The 20,295-nt window shown below is 54.7% G+C and overlaps 4 protein-coding genes across 5 annotated transcripts in view; 1 reads left to right on the top strand and 3 right to left on the bottom strand.

Annotated features, from left to right (window-relative positions):
* Positions 1-1,071: 1,071 nt before the first annotated feature.
* TBCB (tubulin folding cofactor B) lies at positions 1,072-9,239 on the bottom strand (the record flags this gene model as incomplete). Of its 2 annotated transcripts, XM_082677147.1 has the most annotated exons (6): positions 9,038-9,239; positions 8,497-8,640; positions 5,055-5,151; positions 4,128-4,319; positions 1,503-1,575; positions 1,072-1,347 (listed from the first exon to the last, which is right to left on the bottom strand). In XM_082677147.1, exons 1-6 carry the CDS (start codon positions 9,149-9,151, stop codon positions 1,233-1,235), a joined length of 735 nt encoding a protein of 244 aa, XP_082533273.1. In that variant the 5' UTR covers positions 9,152-9,239. The 2 variants fall into 2 exon arrangements, with proteins under 2 accessions (XP_082533273.1, XP_082533274.1); XM_082677148.1 differs by lacking the exon at positions 1,072-1,347 and having other exon boundaries at positions 1,519-1,575; positions 4,177-4,319.
* Positions 9,240-9,530: 291 nt separating this feature from the next.
* POLR2I (RNA polymerase II subunit I) lies at positions 9,531-10,998 on the top strand. The gene is made up of 6 exons (XM_082677205.1): positions 9,531-9,841; positions 9,920-9,974; positions 10,267-10,340; positions 10,428-10,502; positions 10,610-10,661; positions 10,893-10,998. Exons 1-6 carry the CDS (start codon positions 9,783-9,785, stop codon positions 10,953-10,955), a joined length of 378 nt encoding a protein of 125 aa, XP_082533331.1. The 5' UTR covers positions 9,531-9,782; the 3' UTR covers positions 10,956-10,998.
* A 51-nt stretch (positions 10,999-11,049) lies between these two features.
* On the bottom strand, positions 11,050-12,991 carry OVOL3 (ovo like zinc finger 3; the record flags this gene model as incomplete). The annotated part of the gene is given in 5 exon segments (XM_082677351.1): positions 11,050-11,258; positions 11,774-11,905; positions 11,908-11,974; positions 12,759-12,823; positions 12,898-12,991. Coding segments are annotated over 5 exon segments (567 nt in total).
* Positions 12,992-17,589: 4,598 nt separating this feature from the next.
* The window catches only part of WDR62 (WD repeat domain 62), a gene marked incomplete at both ends in the record, with an annotated part of 45,476 nt that continues 42,770 nt past the window's right edge, over positions 17,590-20,295 (bottom strand). Inside the window, 6 exons of the mRNA XM_082677754.1 lie at positions 17,590-17,853; positions 17,948-18,105; positions 18,656-19,339; positions 19,521-19,581; positions 19,663-19,804; positions 19,928-20,042. Coding sequence (XP_082533880.1) covers positions 17,590-17,853; positions 17,948-18,105; positions 18,656-19,339; positions 19,521-19,581; positions 19,663-19,804; positions 19,928-20,042 — 1,424 coding nt within the window. The remainder of the gene's footprint in view (positions 17,854-17,947; positions 18,106-18,655; positions 19,340-19,520; positions 19,582-19,662; positions 19,805-19,927; positions 20,043-20,295) is intronic.

Consider the following 20,295-nt stretch of genomic DNA (forward strand, 5'->3'; position numbering starts at 1 on the left):
GGGGACAGAATCTTTGTGCACTGACTGTATTTCTGTACATGTGACCTCTAGTGTCTGTGTTTCCGGTGTTTGAGTATGAGTCCAGGTGTGTGAATGTTCTGTGTATCTGAGTGGGTCCACGTACCTTACAGTGGGCATGAGAGGATGTATGCATCAGGCTGTATGTGCACGTGAGCAGCTTCCCCAAGGACCCCTTCAGCTCTCAAGCATTTCAACCTTATTCTGCTTACTGCGGTTGCTCCCACCAGTGCCAACTTCTTCTCCAGAAGCTATAATAAAGTCATTTTAACAATTAAGTAGAACCTCCCGAATAGTCATTCCATCAGGAATCCCTTCAAGGAGCTAATGAGGAGTCACTGCACATGCAGACATACACATGGTGGAACAGCCTCCCTAGAATGCCTGGGCTGCATGCACACGTCACATATCTGAGGGCGCAGACCTCTTTGCCCAGCTCTACGATGCTGTGAGGGGCCTCATGCTACTTCTAAAGACTTGAGATTTCTTTTTTCTTTTAAATATTAAGTGAACGGGTCCCCCACCCACAGGGACAGTGGTAGAACTACTTGTTGACCCCAATATCCCTTTTCCCCAGCTTCTGTAGCTGGAGGAACTTCTGATATTTGGCAAGGAAATGGCCACCCAGTATAAAAACTACATTTCCCAGCCACCTTTGCAACTACAAGTGGCCATGAGACAGAATTCTGGCCAATGAAATAGGAACAAGTTTTGAGTTGTATATACATATTCCTTAAAAACAAGGGGTAGGGCTTCCCTGGTGGCGCAGTGGTTGAGAGTCCGCCTGCCGATGCAGGGGACGCGGGTTCGTGCCCCGGTCCGGGAAGATCCCACATGCAGCGGAGCGGCTGGGCCCGTGAGCCGTGGCCGCTGAGCCTACACGTCTGGAGCCTGTGCTCCACAATGGGAGAGGCCACAACAGTGAGAGGCCCACATACCGCAAAAAATAAAAAAAATTAAAAAATTGAAAAAAAACAAGGGGTATCCCCTCTCCCTCCCCTCACCTACCCAGCTGTCCCCAGCCCCCCCATAATCATTGAGTCTTCCAAACACTTCCCAGGTTTCCGGCAAATTTAATACATGTGTCTCAAAAGTCAATGGCGAGGGTCAAGTGAATAAAATAAAAATGGGGTCATGGGGAAAGGGCCATGGACACACACAGGGAAGGACAATAGGTGAGTTAGCTGGAGCAGGGGGGTGCCCTTCCTTGGGCATCACATCTCGTCCAAACCGTAGTCCTCCTCGGGGAAGTCCCCCACTGTCACAACGGATGGCTTGACGAAGGCGCCGTACTTGGCCTGGCATTCAAAGTAGCGTTTCCCATTCACACTGCAGGGCATGATGGGGAAGGCAGTGTCAGAGGGCTCCTACTCCAGATGCCAGCATGGCTGGGCTCCCCCAGTAGTACATGTATGCACTTACACATAAATGCACACATACGCACACAGAGGCACACACACAGACGCTACACGGGGGATCTCTACCTGCCATCGTTTTTCCCTAGCGGCTCATCATAGCGGACACCGATCCAGTAGCCAGGCTTGAAATCTGTAAGTCCTGCCCAGGGGAGAAATCCCAATGAAACCTCCTTAGGCAGTTCACCCCAGATTCGCACCTGCCCACTGAGTATAAAGCCTGTCCTGGCAAAAACCACTCCTTGCTACCACCCAGGACAACCACCACCTCCTGCCCACGTCAATATGGTAGCCCCCTTCACTGGTCTCCCTGTTCCTACCCTGACCCCCATTCACTCAACACCCCCAGCCAAAGGGGGCTCTGTAAAAATCAAAGGGAAACAGCACCACTGCCTTGTCCCAAATTCCTCAAAAGCTGCCCGTCTTGCTCAGCATAAAACCCACACTGCTTATGGCCAAATGATTTCTGACAAGGGTGCCAAGACAGTCCAATGAGGAGAGAACAGTCTTTCCAACAAATCGTATTGGGTCAACTAGATATCCACATGCAAGAGAATGAAGTTGAACTCCTACCTCACACCATAACCCAAAATTAACTCAAAATGGGTCAAAGACCTAAATGTAATATGTAACACTATAACACCCTTAGAAGAAAACACAGGTTTAAATCTTTGTGACCTTCTATTAGGCATTAACCTCTTACATATAATGCCACATGCATAAGCAAAAAAAGAAAAAAAAATTGGACTTCATAAAAATCAAAAATGTTTGTGCTTCAAAGGACACTATCAAGACTGTAAAAAGACAATCAACCCACAGAATGGGAGAAAATATTTGCAGATCATATATCTGATAAAGGAATTGTATCTAGAATACATAAAGGACTCTTACAACTTGTTATGGGCTGTACCGTGTCCCCCGCAAGTTCACATGTTGAAGCCCTAACCCTCAGTAGCTGAAAATGTGACTGTATTTGGAGACAGGGCCTTTAAAGAGATAACTAAGTTAAAATAAGGCCATTAGGGTGGGATCTAATCCAGGCTGACTGACATCCTCATAAGAGGTTATCTGGACAAAGACTCCAGGGATGTGCTAGCCCACAGAGGAAAGAGGACACATGTGAGGACACACAGAGAGGGTGGCCATGTGCAAGCCAAGGAGAGAGGCCTAAGAAGAAATCAAACCTGCCAAAGCCTTAATCTTAGACTTCCCGCTTCCAGAACTGTGAGAAACAAATTTCTGTTTTTTAAGCCACCTGGTGTGTGGTACTTTGATACGGCAGCCCTAACACACCAATCAACAACAAAAAGACAAACCACCCAATTAAAAACTGGGCAAAAGATCTGAATAAGCCATCTCTCTAAAGAAGATCTACAAATGGCTGTTAAGCACCTGAAAAGAGGCTCAATATCATTGGCCATCATAGAAACGCAAATCAAAACCATAATGCTCTACCACTTCATACCCATTAGAATGACCGTAATCAAAAAGACAGGTAATAGTAAGTGCTGATGAGGGCGTGGATTAACTGGAGCCCTCATTCATCGCTGGTGGGAATGTAAAATGGTGCAGCCATTGTGGAAACAGTGTGGCAGCTCCTCAAAAAGTGAAAGAGTTACTCTGTGACCCAGCAATTCCACTCCTAGGTACAAAGAAATAAAAACACATGTCCGCACAAAAACTTAAACAAGGATACTCAAAGCAACGTTATTTGTAATAGCCAAAAAGTGGGAAGGAGCCAAATGTTCTTCAACTGATGAATGAATAAATAAAATGTGGTGTTGCATACAATGCAATATTATTTGGTAATAAAAAGAAATGAAATACTGCCACATACTACAACATGGATGATCCTTGAAATTATCGTTCTAGTGAAAGAAGCCAGTCTCAAAAGACCACGTATTATATGACTCCATTTAAATGAAACTTCCAGAATAGGCAAGTCTATAGAGACATAACATAGATTAGTAGCCAGCTATGTGGACTGGGGGCGCTGGGGTTTCAGAAATGGGGAGTAGCTGCTAATGGTTATAGCGTTTCCTTTTAGGGTGATGAAAATGTAAAACTGACTCTGGTGACGGTTGCACGATTCCTGTGAACTAAAAGCTAATGAATGATACTCTTTAAATGGGTGATTTTTTTTTTTGGCTGTGTGGCGCAGCTAGGAGGATCTTAGTTCCCCAACCAGAGACTGAATGTGGGCCCTTGGCAGTGATAGTGTGGAGTCCTAACCACTGGACCGCCAGGGAGTTCCCTAAATGGGTGAATTTTATGGTATATAAGTTTTATCTTAATAAAACTGTTATTAAAAAACCCAAAAAAACCCCACACTGCTCTCTCCTGTCTCCGAGGCCCAGCACAGTCCAGCCTTGCCCATGGCCCGGGTGTGCCCTGATCACTTCGGTCTGTGCTTCCCCTATCACAGGCCTAATAATTCTGCCTGTTTCCCCATCTCAGCTCTGACCACTGTGCCCCCAGGCTTTCACCTCAGAATTGATCCCTCTGGCCTCCACTTCCTCCATCACAATTCAGGTCATGTGGCCTCTGCTTCCCACTTCCCTGCCGTGAACATACCAGGCTGTCAGAGTTAGCCCCTGGGTCCGTCTCCCTTCCTGGACTGAGATCCCCTTGAGGGCTGGGTCCCCAGCACTGCCCACCTCAAGGCAGGACACGAGGCCCCGGTGAGCCACGTACCTACATACATGACGGTGCCCCGGCGAGGGGGCTGCCCAGGCGCCTGCACCTCACAGCGGCTGCCCACGGGGATGGCACTGGCCTGGGCCTCCTCCTCAGTAAGGCGCTGGGAGCTCTCGGCCTCCTGCTGTGCCCGCTCTTCTTCACTGTATCGACCTAGCTTGTTGCGCTTCAGGAAGGAGCGGACTGAGTCTGTGGGTGGGGTAGGGGGTGAGGGTCAGACATGGGAGACCACCTGGGAGACCTCTGGCCTAACGAGATAATCTGCCACCCGCATGGGGCCAACACTCCGAGGGAAACCCTTCCGTGCTGGGTGTTGAAGGGCTGTCACCCAAGCCCCCCAAGTCTCCCACCACAGCCCTGGCCTCTCCCCAGGACCCCTGGGCCTCCCCACAATCCCGAAACTAAAAGGAAGGTGCCTGCTTGCAGTCTTTCGCGGCACCCCATCCTCCCGTCCCTTCAGTATCATGCTTGCCTCCACCCAGGCTCGGAAACCTTCATCTTCCCCACCACACATTCTCACCTGTCCCCACATGCCCGCACCCCATTGTCCTGTCGGTTCCACGTATTCTACCATGCTCTGTCCCCTACACCGTGCCCCCAGCGTGACCCTGACCGCCCCCCTATCTGACCCCACATACACACCCCAGACCTTCCTCTCAGGCCCCCTCTACTTTCTCATGGCCCTGTCTGCCTGCCTGCACTCGGCCACACCCCCCAGCCTCCATTCACACCTCATGCCCGTCCACCCCTGACTGTTCTCCCATGAGCCGTCTGTCCCCACGCCAACCTCACCCCGCCCCCTCCACTCCCCCATGCTTGCCTGCCCCACTGCCCACACCACCGACTCGCCCTCAGTGTCCCCGTCTATCCTGTCTGCTCCCCACCCCCTCCCCTAGCCCCCACCCCTCCTTGTGCACCCCGTACTTTGCCTCTGGTCGTAGGCTTCTTGTGAGATCTCGTATTTCTCCACCTTGGACATGTCCTCATACTCCCCAAGACGGGCACCGCTGTGGTCAATGACCTGTAGTGAGGGGAGGGAGGTCAGTGGGGATCAGGGTCTGGGCAGAGAGGCCTGGGATGCTGCGGGGGGCGAGTGTGGCTGCACGTTGGAGCGTTCCGTAGATTTAAGTCTCTCCTGTCTCGGAAAAACCACATTACTCTACCCTCACCTTTACCCCAGCCTTCTTGCCTGCCCTGAGCCCAGCCGAAGGGGTGAGAGCAGGTGTCTACAATGGCCATCTCCCTCTCTACCACCCATCCAAGGCTCTGGAGGCTGCATCTGCTTCCAGATGACCCCTACATACTGACATCCACATCACTGATGGCCCCAGGACACTGGAACCGAAGGGCAGAGCTCGGGCCTTGCTCATGAACCCTCCGGGCAGTGTGTCTATCCTCTCTGGACCTCTGGGACCCTCCTAGGCTGACCCCAACTTCCAGATCCTGGTGCATCTCTTCTGTACCACCCCCAACATTTATTCACTCATCACCTGATGAGCTCCTCCAAGGCACCCAGCTGGGCCCCGTGCTGGGTACTAGGGACACGGTACAAAAATAGATCAATTCCTGCCCTCAAGGAGTGCTCATTCTGCTGGGAGGCCAACCAGAAACAAATGCACAGAGATGGGTATTAAACACCAGATGACAACAAGGTTCTATGCAGACAAATACAACAAAGAGGCTTCTGGAAGGAGGGGATGTCTGAGACAGGCCTGAAGGAACAAGCACAAAGTCCCAGATGTAGAAATGTCTTTAGCTCCTTTGAGAAACAGCAGGGCCAGCACGGCGGCAGTGGAGTGAGCCAGGGGGAGAGTGGGAGACACAATAGATCACTGCAGACTTTGGCTTTTACCTAGAATGAGATGCAGCCAGGGAAGGGCTCAGCCAGGAAGGCTCTGATCTGACACAAGTGTTTACACGCTCCCTCAGCTGAGTGTGGGAAGCAGATGGAGGGGCACAGGGATGGGAGCAGGGAGACGGCTTGTGTGATGGTCCAGGAGGGAGAAGATGGAGGCTGGGCCAGGGTGGGGGCAGTGAGGGAGGAGAATCTGGATTCTGGATAGATTTTTGTGGGTGGAGCCCATGGATCTGCGGACAGATTAGATGTGGGTGTGAGGGAAAGACAAGGGTGAGGAACACCCTAAAGCATTTGGTCTGAGTCACTGGGCAAAACTGAAACGGCCCTTATTTCTGGCTAACGATCACTAAGAAGTTCCACTTTCTATATCAGGGGTTTTTCTAAGTTTGAGGTTGCTGTCATTCGTTGTTGCAAGAAATATGTGTGAGGGCTTCCCTGGTGGCGCAGGGGTTAAGAATCTGCCTGCCAATGCAGGGGACATGGGTTTGAGCCCTGGTCCGGGAAGATCCCACATGCCGCAGGGCAACTAAGCCTGTGCACCACAACTACTGAGCCTGTGCTCTAGAGCACACGAGCCACAACTACTGAAGCCCGCGCGCCTAGAGCCTGTGCTCCGCAACAAGAGAAACCACCACAATAAGCCTGCTCACTGCAACAAAGAGTAGCCCCCCGCTCGCCATAACTAGAGAAAGCCGCGTGCAGCAACGAAGACCCAACGCAGACAAAAATAAATAAATAAATTTAAAGAAAAGAAATATGGGTGATATTTATAAACAGAAAAAGAATTTTAGAAAAAATACAAATTCTCCAGAGGCTCCACCTCTGGGAAACTTTCCTTGTATGGCCTCAGAAGTCAGCACCCTGTCTATACCTGAATCCATGTGTGAAACCCTCCTGTTTGAGGAGGCCACTGCCCTGCCTGACCCCCCAGCATCCCAAGGCTGAGACTGCCCAGGTCAGTCCAAAGTCAGTCCTATGGGCTCAGCACAGTCCCGACCTGCTCCCACAATGGTCCAGGACCCATAACCTCAACTGGACTATGGAAGCAGTCTCCTCCTTGGTCTCCCTACTCCTCTGTCCTCCACTGTCTGTTCCCCACATGCAATCAGAGGGAGCCTGTGAACACCTGAGTCAGACCAGGACCTCCTGGCTCAGAGTCCTCCCCTGGCTTCCACTTCCCACCAAAACAGGACAGGTCACTCTTCAACCCCTGTACCCCACTCTGCTCCCTCCCACCTCAGAGTGTTTGCACATGTTGTGCCCTCCTCCTGAAGCACGCTTTCCCCTTCTTCAGTTAACTTCAGGTCTCTGTTCAGGCAGCACCTCCTCCAGGAAGTCCTCCTGGATCTCATTGATGGGTCAGGTTCCCCAGTATAGGATCTCCCAGCTCTGTGATCTCCTCCTGCATGGCCCTCATCTCACTAACCCTTTACATTTGTTCCCGTGAATATTTAGCTAACGCCTACCGCACTCACTGGACAGAGCTAAAACACAGACCTTCCCAGACTTGATTCACAGCTATATCCCTGGCATAATGTGGATGCTCAGTGAACAGTTATGAATAATTGAAAGAGACAAAAAAGACCCAGTTCTCTGGGTACACTAACTTCTGGAGCCATGCAGACTGAAGTAAAAATTCTAGCTATGTCTCTCCTCAGGAAAGTAAATTCCATACTGAAACTAAGTTTTCTCTTCTGCAAAATAGGGTTAATTACGCCATTTTCCAAGTATTATTTTATGCATTCAACTCATCATTCAACAATGTTTCACTGAGCATCCTCTGTGCCAGGCACTGTTCCAGGTATTGGAGAAAAATACACAGTATGCCACAGGTGATTAGTGAGAAGGACAAAAATCAAAGAAAGTGGGAAAGGGAGGAGGTTTAAATTTTATACTGAGGGCAATGAAGCCCTCACACCCGGAAGGTGACATTTAAGTAAAGACTGGAAGGAAGGAGTGAGCCATGTGGGCATAGAAAAAAGAAACATTCAGGCACAGAGAACAGCACATGCAAAGTTCACCTGGGATGCTAGGACGTCTGCAGAGTTTTGGGGGGGCGGGGAAGACTGAGGACAGAGAGGATGGTGTGAGCTGATGCATGCAGAGGTCCTCTGTGTTCTGGCTTCTCCCAATATGTGAGCCTCTTTGCTCACCCTGACCCACCTCACACTCTGTTCCCTCTGCCTGGAATGCCCCTCCTGCCTCTTCTCTTAGGTCATCCTTCAGATCTCAACTCAGGCATCCCTAACTTCAGGAAGTCCCTTCTGATACCCCGAGGTGGGGTCAGGCACCTCTTCTGGATGCCTCCAGTCCCCTAGGCTTTTCTCAGCCCAGTCCAGACCAATCTGGCTGCCAATGTCTGGTGATGGGTCTGTCTCTCTCACTGCTGGACTGGGAGCTCCATGCGGTTAGGGCCTATTTTGGTTATCACACAGCGCAAAGCACATCAAGCATCTATTGAATAAATAAATGAACGGAGGGGAGGGATCCCAGGTAGGGAGGCCTCACATGGATGCGACAGCCGTCATCTACGGGGTAAGAGCCCAGCAGTGCATCCTCCTGATCCAGCTTGCTGTAGAACTTGTCGTCAGGTCCATACAGCTCCAATTCCATGCAAGAAGCAGGGCTGCCCACAACCAGCTGTAGTTTACACTGTGGGGATAACAAGATGGGGAGGCGGGGACGAGGTGGAAGGCTGTCAGTGGCCCCACTCGCTGACCTGAGGCTCCGCCCTTTGTATCAATAACCATCACCCATTCCTCGCTCCTCCAAGAGACCTACCATTTAGGACCCACCTGGTTATCCCTGGCCCCACCTCCTCTGGTCTTGCCCCCACTCCCTGAAACCTCTTTTTTTCTCTGGCCCCGCACCCATTCTCTGGAACCTCAGGTTCCCTCTGGCCCCGCCCGCTGAGGTCCAGTCCAGAACCTCTGCAACCTCGGCTTATCTCTAGCCCCTTCCCTGCGCTGGGGAAGACCCTCCATTTCTTATTGGTCCCGCCCCCTCAACACTAGCCCCGCCCCTCAGGACCCCGCCCCCACGGCCACACCTTGAACTCAGCTATGGTGAGGCTGCGACTGTACCGCTTCTGGGAGCGAAAACTGTTGAGTGAGCTGCTGATGAAAATGTTCACTGTAGGCGCCAACAACCCCGTCACCTCCATCTCGCCGCGCCCTGCGGGGTCCCGCAACCCAGTCAGCCGCCTCACACCGGCTCCGCAGCCGCCGCCGCCGCCGCCGCCGCTTCTGGGATATCAGCCCCTCCCCCTGCTCCCGGACCTGGCCAATCGCCGCGTCTCTTCGCCGCCGCCTGGAAGAAGTCCTGGGTAGGCCCAGCCAATCCTGAGAAGTCTCTCACAGTGCACAGTTCTTCCAATAGCGTCACGGGAAACGGCCTGGCGGGCGAAGGCTGAAGCCGAGAGGAAGGACTGGCAAGAGCTACCCCTGTGCGCGCATGTGCACTGGCCTTCAACCTGCAAAGAGCCAAGGCCTCTCCATTTACACTCAGCACTTTGAGGGTTACGTGACGCATCATTTTTCCCGGTTCTCGTACCACACTATTCTGTAAACTGGGGAAGAAAGGCCCAGAAGTTGGAAGCCATATTCTAGGATATCAAACGATTGAAGCAAGTAATTAAACAAACCTCAGCTCAGATCAGCCAGCACAAAGCCACTGGGAGCCATTACATGTGCGCAGCTCCTCCCCTCTTTTGGCGAAGCTAAGAGATCTGACCCTTCCCGCGACCTGTCGCGCGGCTGAGCAAGCGCTGAAGGCTAGGCGGGCAGTGAGTCGCCATGGAACCCGATGGGACCTACGAGCCGGGCTTCGTGGGTATTCGATTCTGCCAGGAATGGTGAGACCCGGCCAGCACTGTGGAAGGGGAGCAAGTAGTGGCCCCAGTACTGACCTCAGACCTCCCCCCTCCCCACAGTAACAACATGCTTTACCCCAAGGAGGACAAGGAGAACCGCATTCTGCTGTACGCGGTGAGCGCGAGCCAGCCGGGCGCCCCGGTGTTCCGTGACCGGCCCACAGGCTCCCAACGTGGCCCGGCCCTACTCCCAGTGCCGCCCCATCCTGGTCTACCCTCCCAACTGTCCCCCTAGTGAACCCGACTTTCTCGTCTTGCCCATCCGCGACGTGATTCTCGATTACACCCAATGATCCCAACCTCAAGACTCCATCCCCTAGTCATCCCCTCGGGGGAAGGCCATGCCCTCCCAGTCCCATCGGGGATCTCTCTGTGACCCCCTTCCCGCCACTCTCGCCCTCTCGCAGTGCCGGAATTGTGATTACCAGCAGGAAGCCGACAACAGCTGCATCTACGTCAACAAAATCACGCACGAAGTGGAGTGAGTGGCAGGGCCCGAGCTCGGAGACGGGGTTGTTGGCTTGGAAGGCCCCGTCTAAGCATACTTATTCACCCTTTATTCCCTCAGCGAACTGACCCAGATCATCGCTGACGTGTCCCAGGACCCCACGTTGCCGCGGACCGAAGACCACCCTTGCCAAAAGTGAGCGCGCAGCTGGTATTGGGGAGGGAAGGTGGCTCATCCTCACCGGACGGAGAAGGGAGGAGGGAAGGGTATGGCAGGCTCTGAGTGGCTGACTGTCCTCTCAGGTGCGGCCACAAGGAGGCGGTGTTCTTCCAGTCACACAGTGCCCGGGCCGAGGTGAGTGGTGAGAGCAAGGCTTTAGGAGTGACCTGGGCCTGGTCCTTCCCAGGGGTGGGGATACCAATATTGGGGAGATCCTGCCCTTCCAGGCATCTCGAGCTGGACCTTTAGTAGTGGGGAAAGCCCCCTAGTCTGTTCTTTTGGGGTGAGGCTTCTCTGGATGGAGGTTCGTGTTGTACCCAGCCCTGTGGATCCAGACCCTTCCTAACCGTACATCCTTTCTGCCAGGATGCCATGCGCTTGTATTACGTGTGCACAGCCCCACACTGCGGCCACCGCTGGACCGAGTGAACCACTCTCCCCCTTGTGTAATAAATGCTGTGTTCTATGCGTGCCTTTCCTCTGTTTATTTCCCTCTCATGGGTTGGACACAGGGTTCCCAGTCTCAAGCAGCGTGGTGCAGGGTGCGGTGCTGCGCGTAGGCGTCAGGCCTCGAGCTGGTGAAGCCGCAGTCCTCACACACATGTAACTTCTCACGGCGCTCACGATAAGCATAGCTGGCCAGCTGTCCGTGTGCCTTGGCAAGATGCACTTCAAGTGAGCAGCGCTGCGTGAATGCTTTCCTGCAAGCTCCGCAGCGGAATGGCCGGATCCCTGCGCAGGTGGGCCAGAGGGAGAGAGGACAGACAGGGCAATGGCCCCCAGACCAGCACCCTCCGACCTCGCCCTCCGTGAGCATTCCCCCTTTCCTACTCCAGGTTCGCCAGACCTCGGCCTGCTTCCCACCATCTGCTACCTCCACCCCGTGCAAACGTGGGAGCTGTGTGTCCCCACCCTCCTCACCAGGATGTTCCTTCCCCTGGAGGAGAAGGAGGGAGGCTTTCCCTTGCACCCTTCAATATGCGACCTGAATCCTGTAACCAGTACCTGTTTTCTCTTTGTATCCCTCAGCAGGCCCCCACCTTGGCACCACCCCAACACCCACTGGCTGGGAGCTGAGGTGCATGGTATTCCCAGCCTCCTGAAGGCTGAGTCTCTGCCCCACTAACACATGCCCCACTTGTGCACGGAACTCAAGTGCACAGAAACTCCACATCCCATGCACCTCCCTCCATTTCGTTCCATCCCCCCCCAGCAGCGCCTCCCAGTCAGTCCCTGCCGCCGCTTACCCATGTGAGTCCTCACGTGCCGCTTGAGGTCAAAGGCGTCGTGAAAGCCCTTGCCACAGTAGTGGCACACGTGGTGGTGGGCAGGGCTGTGGCACTTGAGGTGCCGGGTCAGCATCCGCTGCAACGGGAAGCCTTGGGGCAGAGGGGGCAGCCAGGCATCCCAGGGCCCCTAGGAGTGGCAGTCAGTGTGCCCTGGGAGGGCTGTGGGAGGGACATGGGAGTTAGGACCCCACCCCACCCCTCCACTGGACCAAATGGAGCACCTAGAACTGGGAACCAAGGAGGTCTGGGAAGGCTGGAGACTGCAGTTTGTGCGTGCTTATGCCACCCTCTCCCCAAGGTCTTCACTGACCACCCTGCCCCCCATCGCCCTTTGTTTTCTATTTCTCCATAGTACATACCATCTTCCAACATAATATTTTTTTCCCCAATTTTATTATCTATACCTGCAGCTCCCACCAGATTATAAGCTTCAGGAAGGAATGAGTTTTTGTCTTACTCCTCAACACCCATTGCCTAGGACAGTCCTGGCTCCCAATAAAAACTGAAATAATCTCCAGCACATTTACATCCCGCCTAGGGCTTTCCTTCTTCCAGTGCACGCACAGCTGAGTATCCCTTCTGAGAGACCCCAAAGCTCCTCCCCCATCCCCCATCCAGCTCCTGTCACCTTGTCTGATTCTCTGACATAATGCAAACCACCACCCATTATTGGTTTGAATCCTGTTCTTCTGCCCCACTGGGCAGAGAATCCCTGGGGGCAGGGGCTGTGGCTGCCCACCCTGGGGAAAGGGTACTTGGGGTGAGGGCTAACAGTGAGCCCACTACTAAAAAAGAAAAGGCATTTCCAGCAGAGAGGACAATGGGTGGGAAGGTCCCGAGGCTGGAGTGGCACGAGGGGGTAAGGGGCAGGCAGGTTCTCTGGAGGCTGAGAGCGGGCAGGGGTGAAACTGAGCAGGGTCTTGTGGGCCAGCTGCAGACTCACCGCTGCCCAAGAGTCCCGGAGGCCAGAAGACTGGTGTGCCAGTGGCCCCCCCAGCCTGCTGCAGTCTGAGGAGAGAAGCCAGATGATGATGCTTTGTGTCTCCCCTGCCCCTCACCTCTAGGCCCAGTGAGGGGCCCACCTGGGACATAGGCATGTCCCCGGAGCTGGTCAGGCAGGTGGCCCCAGTTGGGTGGCTGTGGACGCCAACTCCTGACCAGGAAGGCGCGGGGCATCACCACCGGGAACAGCTCCCCCCCACACAGGGCTGCTTCCTCCACCTGCTGTCAGACCTCAGGCCCAGGAGGACTATTCCAAGTGGGAAGGGAGGGGGAAGTCACAGAGAGGTCTCATTCTCTCCATGCAAATTTTGTGACAGGCCCAGGGGGCAGACTTAGCTGGCTCCAGTTACCTCTGCCTTGGGCCCTGCCATTCCTCCGCCTTCTCCTCTGCCAGGTTCCTGAGGGTACTCTCCAGCCTCCAGGGGAAGACAAGCACTAGGGCCCCCCGGGAGGTCAAGCAAGGGCAAGACTGGAACCTAAGCAGCCCTTGGGGGTGGAGAGAGGAAACAGAGACCCCAGTGGGGCTGAGTGTTTTTCCATATTACCAGCAGACCTGAGGGTCTGTTTGCCAAGCAAATCAGTCACTACCTGACATCCAACAGCCTGCTTGGTTATTCAAATCACAGCAGCCGTCTGAGGAAGCAGAGGAGGGGGTGACTGTGATTGCTTGCTCCAGAGGGTGGAGAGACAGCAGGGTCCAATTGGTAAGGTCAAAGTGAGGATCCAGCCTGTGCATCTTCAGGCGGGAAACTCTACCTCTCTGATCCGCAGATGCCCAGAGCCGACGTTCAGCCGGAAGCACTGTTCAAGTGTATGGGGTATCACAATACTGGTTTGTTACTAGTGCAGCTCCTAGTAACTCCCTCACTCTCCTACGGTCCAGGAACTATAAGGGGTCACCTGACACAGCCAGGGGCTCCCAGGACCCTTACCCCAGCACTCTGGCCAGGCTCCGTTCTAGATTGGTCATTGGCTTCTTAGCCAGGGGTTAAGGATTTTGAATATTCCCCATGCAGTTACTTTCACTTATTCACCCAACAATTTTCTGATCTCCAACTATAGGCCTGGCCTAGCTCAGCACTGAAAATGACATAAAGGTCCATGGGGGAGACACACCAGTGACAGTCCAGAATGACCAAGGCTGTGATGGGGGAAGCACAGGCAGAGTGACCCAAGCTTCAATGAGGAAAAGCCAGGGGGCTCAGGGGACCCAGAAGAGGCTCCTGATCCAGTCTAAGGGTTCAGGGATGACTTCCTAGGTGTGAGCCTTGAAGGAAGAAGAGGTTTCTGGTAAACAGGGAGGGTTTTCCAGGCAGAGCAACAGTCTATAAAAGGCTTGATGGTGAAAGAAGCAATACTTATTCATTTCTTCACATTCCCTGAGAGTCAGTCCGGCTAAATTCATTTGCGGAAGCAACAGAGGAAGCGCTGGAAGCCTGCTGGCCCAGAGCTTTGCCACTTTCTCTCTGCAGGACCTGGGGCAAGTCACATCTTGTCTTGCTGAGCCTGTTTCTTCATCTGGAAATGGGACTGAGTCTTCCTAGTTTGTGTTGAAAATCCATGTAGATCACCCAGGGCGAGGATCTGGCATGCAGCAGACATATAAATGCGGGTTGTTCAAAAGTCTTGAAGGGTGGGGTGGCTAGGCAAGCATCTGAGTTTCAATCAGCCCATGTAAAATGGGTTTTTTTTTTTGGCTTCACTGCATGGCTTGCGAGATCTTAGTTCCCTGACCAGGGATCGAACCTGTGCGCCCTGCAGTGGAAGGGTGGTGTCTCAACCTCTGGACTGCCAGGGATGTCCCTGTAAAGTGGGATTTTAAGTGTCTCCATCTCCCAATTGTTGGACTTAACGCAGCTGTGACTGGTGTGCCTGGCCTGGGTCGGCAGCCCAGTATCTAGGACCTGACCGACGCAGGGCCAGATGCACTGGGGCCAGAGGCACTGAAGAACAAGCCAGTGAGCAGGTTATGGGAGCCATTTTGTTTGTCTCAGGTGCCCAGTTCTCCATGCCCAACACCACATCTCTTGGGACAACTGGTTCCTGAGTTGTTGCTGAAAACACATTAGGGAAAAACCCTGGGGCCGGCTATCTTTACTTGCCCCCAGGTCCCTTTTCTGTCCTGCTCTATGTCCTGGGAAGCTGACCTGGGTGGTCAGTATCATTTGGGCTCCTGGGCCCTCTGGCTTCCAGTGGGGTTTAGACAATGGGGAGCCTGGCAGAAGATGGGGGAGGGGTTCCCCCAACTCCCTCCCTGTGGGGTTGCCAGGAACACAACTCCCCTCAGGGCAGCTGTCTCCAGGATTTGCTCTTCTGGGTTCCACTTTGCTCCCTTGTGCCTTGTGTGGGGAGTAACACCTCTCCTCTGTTACCAGTCTAGGGTCATGCACTGGCCCTGAGGTTTCCCTGTTCCCTGTCCACTTCTCTGCAAATGATCCCTCTGCTAAGCTCTCTTTCAAATATCCCACGTGAGCATGCTGTCCTCTTGCTGCTGGCGCACTGTCGCATGCACACACATTCATCAGCTGTGGTTTCTTAACCAGTCGGTTTGTCTGAGGAAAGTCTGGTCCTTCCAGGGCTGAAGAGCTTGGCATTACGAGGTGGAGACTGGCAGACACACTGGATCCTACCAGCCCACCTTCCTTTTGTGCTGAGAGAACCCAATTTTGTTGCAACAGTAACAGGCCCAGGACAGGGGAGGTGGCTGGTCCAAGCAAATTAAAGGCATCTCCAATCCTGTTGCCTGCAACTGCTCTGAAAGCGGAGGCATCTAAGAAGGTTTGCACTTTTCCCCCACTATCCTGGTGGCTGCCCTGCTTTGTGTCTTTGCTCCTGGTTGGGTGAAGGTGTACTGCTGGGAGCTATGGCAGCCATGTTGCCACCATGAGGGCCTAAGCTGGAGAGTGAAACTCAGACTCACAGAGGGTGAAATACAGCAGGAACAGAATCAAGAGTAACAAATGTCCCTTTAGCTTGGGGCCCCTTAAGCCAGGTGTTTGCTACCTGGAGTTGAAGAGTTAACTATGATACAGGGTGGGAGGAGGGGTAAAATCAATGAGGGACCGAGGCTCAAGGTGGTCCCCTGGGTGTCCAGGGTCCTGGAAACCAAACACCTCAGAGATCTTAGGCACCTGTGGCCGAGGCAGGCAGGGGCAGGTCAAGTGGGTCTCCAGTCTGCAGGGGTGGCCAGTGGGCCGGGGCAGGGAGAGGGAGCCTTGAGAAATAAACAATACTGGGCATCTTCCCAAACACCAAGATCAGGCATTTTATTTAGGGGAAAAAAACTGTATTGTGAATGTGTCTTGGACTTAAATGTCATGAAGCAACAAGGCCCTGCCCAGTGGGACCCATTCTTCCTCCCACCTCCTCTCCTACCCTCGCCCTGAGCTCACTCCATTCCAGCCTGCTGGCTTCACTGCTATTCCTTTCATGTACGTCTGAGCTTGCCATGGGGCCTTTGCACCGGCCTTTGTCTGCCTGGATACTTGCCTGAGTGTCCACACGGCCTGTGCCCTCTATCAAGCCTCAGCTCCAACATCACCTAAGAAAGTCCTGTAACCAGCACAGGGAATGCCCTCAGTTTACCTACAGTTAGACAGTTATTTTAATTTCTGTCGTGTTTCACTTTCTAGAAGGTGAATGCCACGAGGGCAGATGCTTTGCTTGTCCTGTTCCTTGATCTACCCCTACCGTGTAGAGCAGTGACAGCAGCTGGGACCAGCAATTCCTCGGGGCTGGTAGGATTTTTTTCAACAACTGCATGATTGGTTCAGTGTTTACAGGGCCAACAGAGAGCCACATCCTCATGTTAAAGAGTCTGGCTCTACCACCAGGCAAGCCTCATTTGACTCTCAACTCTATGGGACCCGAGGCAAGGCACTGGATCTCTCTGAGCCTGTTTCTGGTGGGCCGTGATCACCAAACAGAGCAGTGAGGAACTCACAGGCAAGTGGGGGTTCAGGCCAAGCAGGCTGCACAGTACGACTGTGCTCTAGGAGGGTTCTGCTCCTGCCGGCTTCCTTTTTACAGACTTGGGACAGTGAGGGCTTTTGTTGTCACAAGAGTGTCCTTCTTAGCAGACTTGCCACGTGGCTAGATGCCTGCTGCCTAGGGAAGCTGGTACCAGTGCTGGGAGCTCATGGGATGTTGAAGCTGGACACAGTCTTGCTGGGGAAGAAATTACTGGTCCCAGCTGCTGGGTGGCCTAGGTATGCTCCCTGGATTTGTCCTTCCTCACTTTACCCTGCTGCAAATGGGAACAAAAGCCTGAAGCTCATAGGATCCAGCATGGGACTGGCCCAGGGGCCGTGAGCCAGTGTTGTGGCAATATGTGAACTGGTGGCCAGGGTCTGGGACATGGTGATCACAGAGGCTCCAGTGGGTTCTTGCGCATCAGTAGGGGGCAGAGAAGAAGGGCTGGGCCCTCCCTAGAGTACAGCTGGGCCCCACTGGGCAAGGACCACATGTGACTCCACAGCAGCTCAGTGGGCTGGGGACAGGTGACGTGGGAGCCAGGTGCTGGGGTCATCATTATTGCAGCTCCCCAACAGTCCTGTGTTGCCCACGACAGAGTCCTGGAACAGGGCCTGGCACCGGGGCATCTGTGAGTTCCCTGGGCTCTCTACCCTCTCTCCCTGCATCCATCTGAAGGGGGCTTTGTGGATGCGCCAGAACAGGCACCAGGAACCACTCCTCCAAGCTGTCAGTTTATTTGCGTAAAGTAACTATTTCTTCAGAAGCAGCAGGGCTGCGGTGGAGGGGGCTGCTGGCTCTCAGTCCCCCCGTGCCTTCCTCCGCACGGCCTGCACCAGCAGCTCTGAGTAGTGTTCCAGCAGGGCACGCAAGTCTGGGCTGGCCAGGGGGCACAGTATAGGTGGGGAGGGGGGGCCTGGGTTGGGCAGGGCCTGGGCTGGGGCCACATCGGTCCCAACCAGCCAGTCGTTGGCCTCTAACTGGCTGTGGATCCAAAGGAAAGTGGAGGCCAGCTCAGTCCGTGCCTGCCGCTGCTCGGCGCCCACCTCGTCACTGGAGACCATCTGCAAGGGGCGCCCATCTTGTTAGGGGCCACCTGGGCCAGGCAGTGCCAGGGAGCCCCTCAGTCCTTTCCCCTGACCCTGGGGCTTGGCTCACCAGGTGGTAAAGGTCCAGGGCTTCTTGGAAGGTAGTCTGCAGTCTGTGCACGACGGTCCCCACATTGCTCAGCTCAAGGGGATCTGGGGGCAGTACCCTGGCTGGCCCCCTCGGTTCCCCGCAGTGTCCAGGGCAGCCCTGGACTGGACTGAGCGCATCTGGGGGTGGAGGGGACGAAATGAGAAAGACACTTCTACTTTTTAGCTGGTCTAAAGAGGCCAGTGTTGCTGGGCCGACCACAATTGTTGTCCCTCTGCCTGGGATGCTTCCCTCAGTCCCCAAGGCTACCTTCCCACCCCTTCTGCAGGTCTCTGCTCAAATGCCACCTTCTCCCTAAAGCCTTTTCTCATCATCCTGTTTAAAACTAACCACTGCTCCCACCTGTCACTCCCTAAACCCTTTCTTTCTCTTTTTCTCAGCACACATCGCTTTGTGATGCACTGAACACTTTCCTTACTAGATTTAGTCTGGGTGTCTCCCCCAGTTAAGTTGTCAATTTTCTGTAGTCTTGTTTACCACCAGGTCCCGCGTCCCCAGGGCCCAGGACAAAGCCCAGCACAAACGAGGTGCTCACTGAATATGTAAGGCAATGAATGAGTGAGTGGCACAGCGCCCGTGGCCAGGTCAAGTGCCCACCTTTGGAGCTGAGCCAGCTGTTACATGCGATGAGCTTAGGGGACAATCCCTTGTCCCAAGGATGGTACTCACCAGGGGTGGGCTCCAGGAGGGAGGTGATGCTGCCAGGGACCCCAGGCCTGGCCTCTGGAAGTGGGGGGCTGTTGGGATGGGAAGGGGTATTGAGGGACTCGGTGGCCAGGAACCTTGGGAGAAAGGTGGCGTTGTGGAGTCTTGGGGCACTCCCAACCACAGGGCTGGGGGCCAGGAAGCTGGCTGTTGTGACCATGACATTGGGCTGGATGGCCACAGGCTCCTGGGACCAGACACACGTGGTGGGAGGCTCCAGTTGGGGTGGGGGCAACACAAGCCTGTCACAGATGCTTGGCAGGGTGAGTTTCAGGCTGGCGCGGGCCTCATGGTTGCCCCGGGAGGGCAGGGCAGCTTCTTGGCCCTCACTGTCAGAACTGGGTGTCACTGTGGTGGTGATGACTTGGAGCTCCTGGCCCAGGGAGGCCAGCTCCCCCAGGGACGAGGACCTGCACAGAGGCCTGGCCAGCTCAGCCAGGACAGGGCCCTCACTGTCCTCAATGGAAATGCTGTGTGGTATCCTGGCACAGGAACTGGCAGTGGCCTCCATGCAGGAGCGGGCGGCGGGGGTGTGGAAACCCTGAGCCAGGCCTGGAGTGGGTAGAGCTGTGGGTGTCGGAGGCTTCTTGTCTGTGGGCAGCACAGAGGAGGGCAGGATGCAGGGCGCCAGGCCTGTGAGGCAGGGGGCTAGAAAGGAAGAGGCAGCTTACTCTCACACCCCAGCTCAGAGCTGATGGACAGGGAGCCCCAGCCAGGGTGGCTGCAGGGTCTGAGTGGATCCTGTCCATCCCCACCATGGCTCAGCTAGGCACCCAGGGCCATTTGCTGAGAAGGCTAGGGCTTTTCACCTGGGGGTGGGGACACTCACTCAGTGGGGACCAGGTTTCCAGGGTCTCGAGGGGCTCCTCAGCCTTTCCCCCAGAGATGACCTGCAAGCATAGCCTTGAGGTGAGGATAAGGCCACCAGGCTCCCAGCCCTATGTCTCGAGGGAAGCGGCCCCAGTACTCACATTGGTCCTGCCTGGGCAGGTGTAGCCAGTACCTGCTCTCAGGGGCTCTGCTCTGGGCGGGCTCCCCCTGAGATCCATGAGTTTGACCTCTGGGGATTTCACGAGGTGCAGGGGCAGCCGGGAAGGGAAGGTGTGGGTGAACCTGTAGGGGGGAAAACAGGTGGTTGTGGCTGCCTTGGGGGCGCCTGAGGGCACACAGCCCCTTCCCACGGAGAGACAGAGAGCTGGAAGGCGGGATGGGGTTCACTAGTTCACCAGCTCCCACCTGGATGTCTTCTGGAGGCGGGAGAGGAACTGGCCTGAGATGCTCAGCCGGGGATTGAAGAAGTTGTCCTCGGCCTCAGAGGCCTTCAGGTCTCTCAGGGATCCGTGGAAGGGCTCTAGGGCAAGATGCCGAGGGCGCCCTCAGAATCCCTCCAGCCAGCCAGCCCTGGGCCCAGGCAGACCCACAGACCAGCAGACAATCCTCAGAAACCCCCATCAATAGACAACACACACTTTGGGAGCAAATGGAGCAGGCAGAGAAACCATACAGCTGGGCCCGCAAGTAAAACACACGCCCTCCCACCACCCTCACCAGTCCTGCCAGGGAAAGCCTAGCCCCAGAGAAGCCCACACTGAGCTCAGCCCTGG

Source organism: Grampus griseus, assembly GCF_964374135.1.
Source record: "Grampus griseus genome assembly, chromosome: 19".
In the NCBI taxonomy this organism is placed as follows: Eukaryota; Metazoa; Chordata; class Mammalia; order Artiodactyla; family Delphinidae; genus Grampus; species Grampus griseus.

Coding starts and splice junctions, on each gene's coding strand:
- POLR2I (XM_082677205.1), top strand. CDS start 9,783: ATGGAACCCGATGGGACCTACGAGCCGGGCTTCGTGGGTATTCGATTC. Junction 9,842..9,919: donor ATTCGATTCTGCCAGGAATG/GTGAGACCCGGC, acceptor CCCTCCCCACAG/TAACAACATGCTTTACCCCA. Junction 9,975..10,266: donor ACCGCATTCTGCTGTACGCG/GTGAGCGCGAGC, acceptor GCCCTCTCGCAG/TGCCGGAATTGTGATTACCA.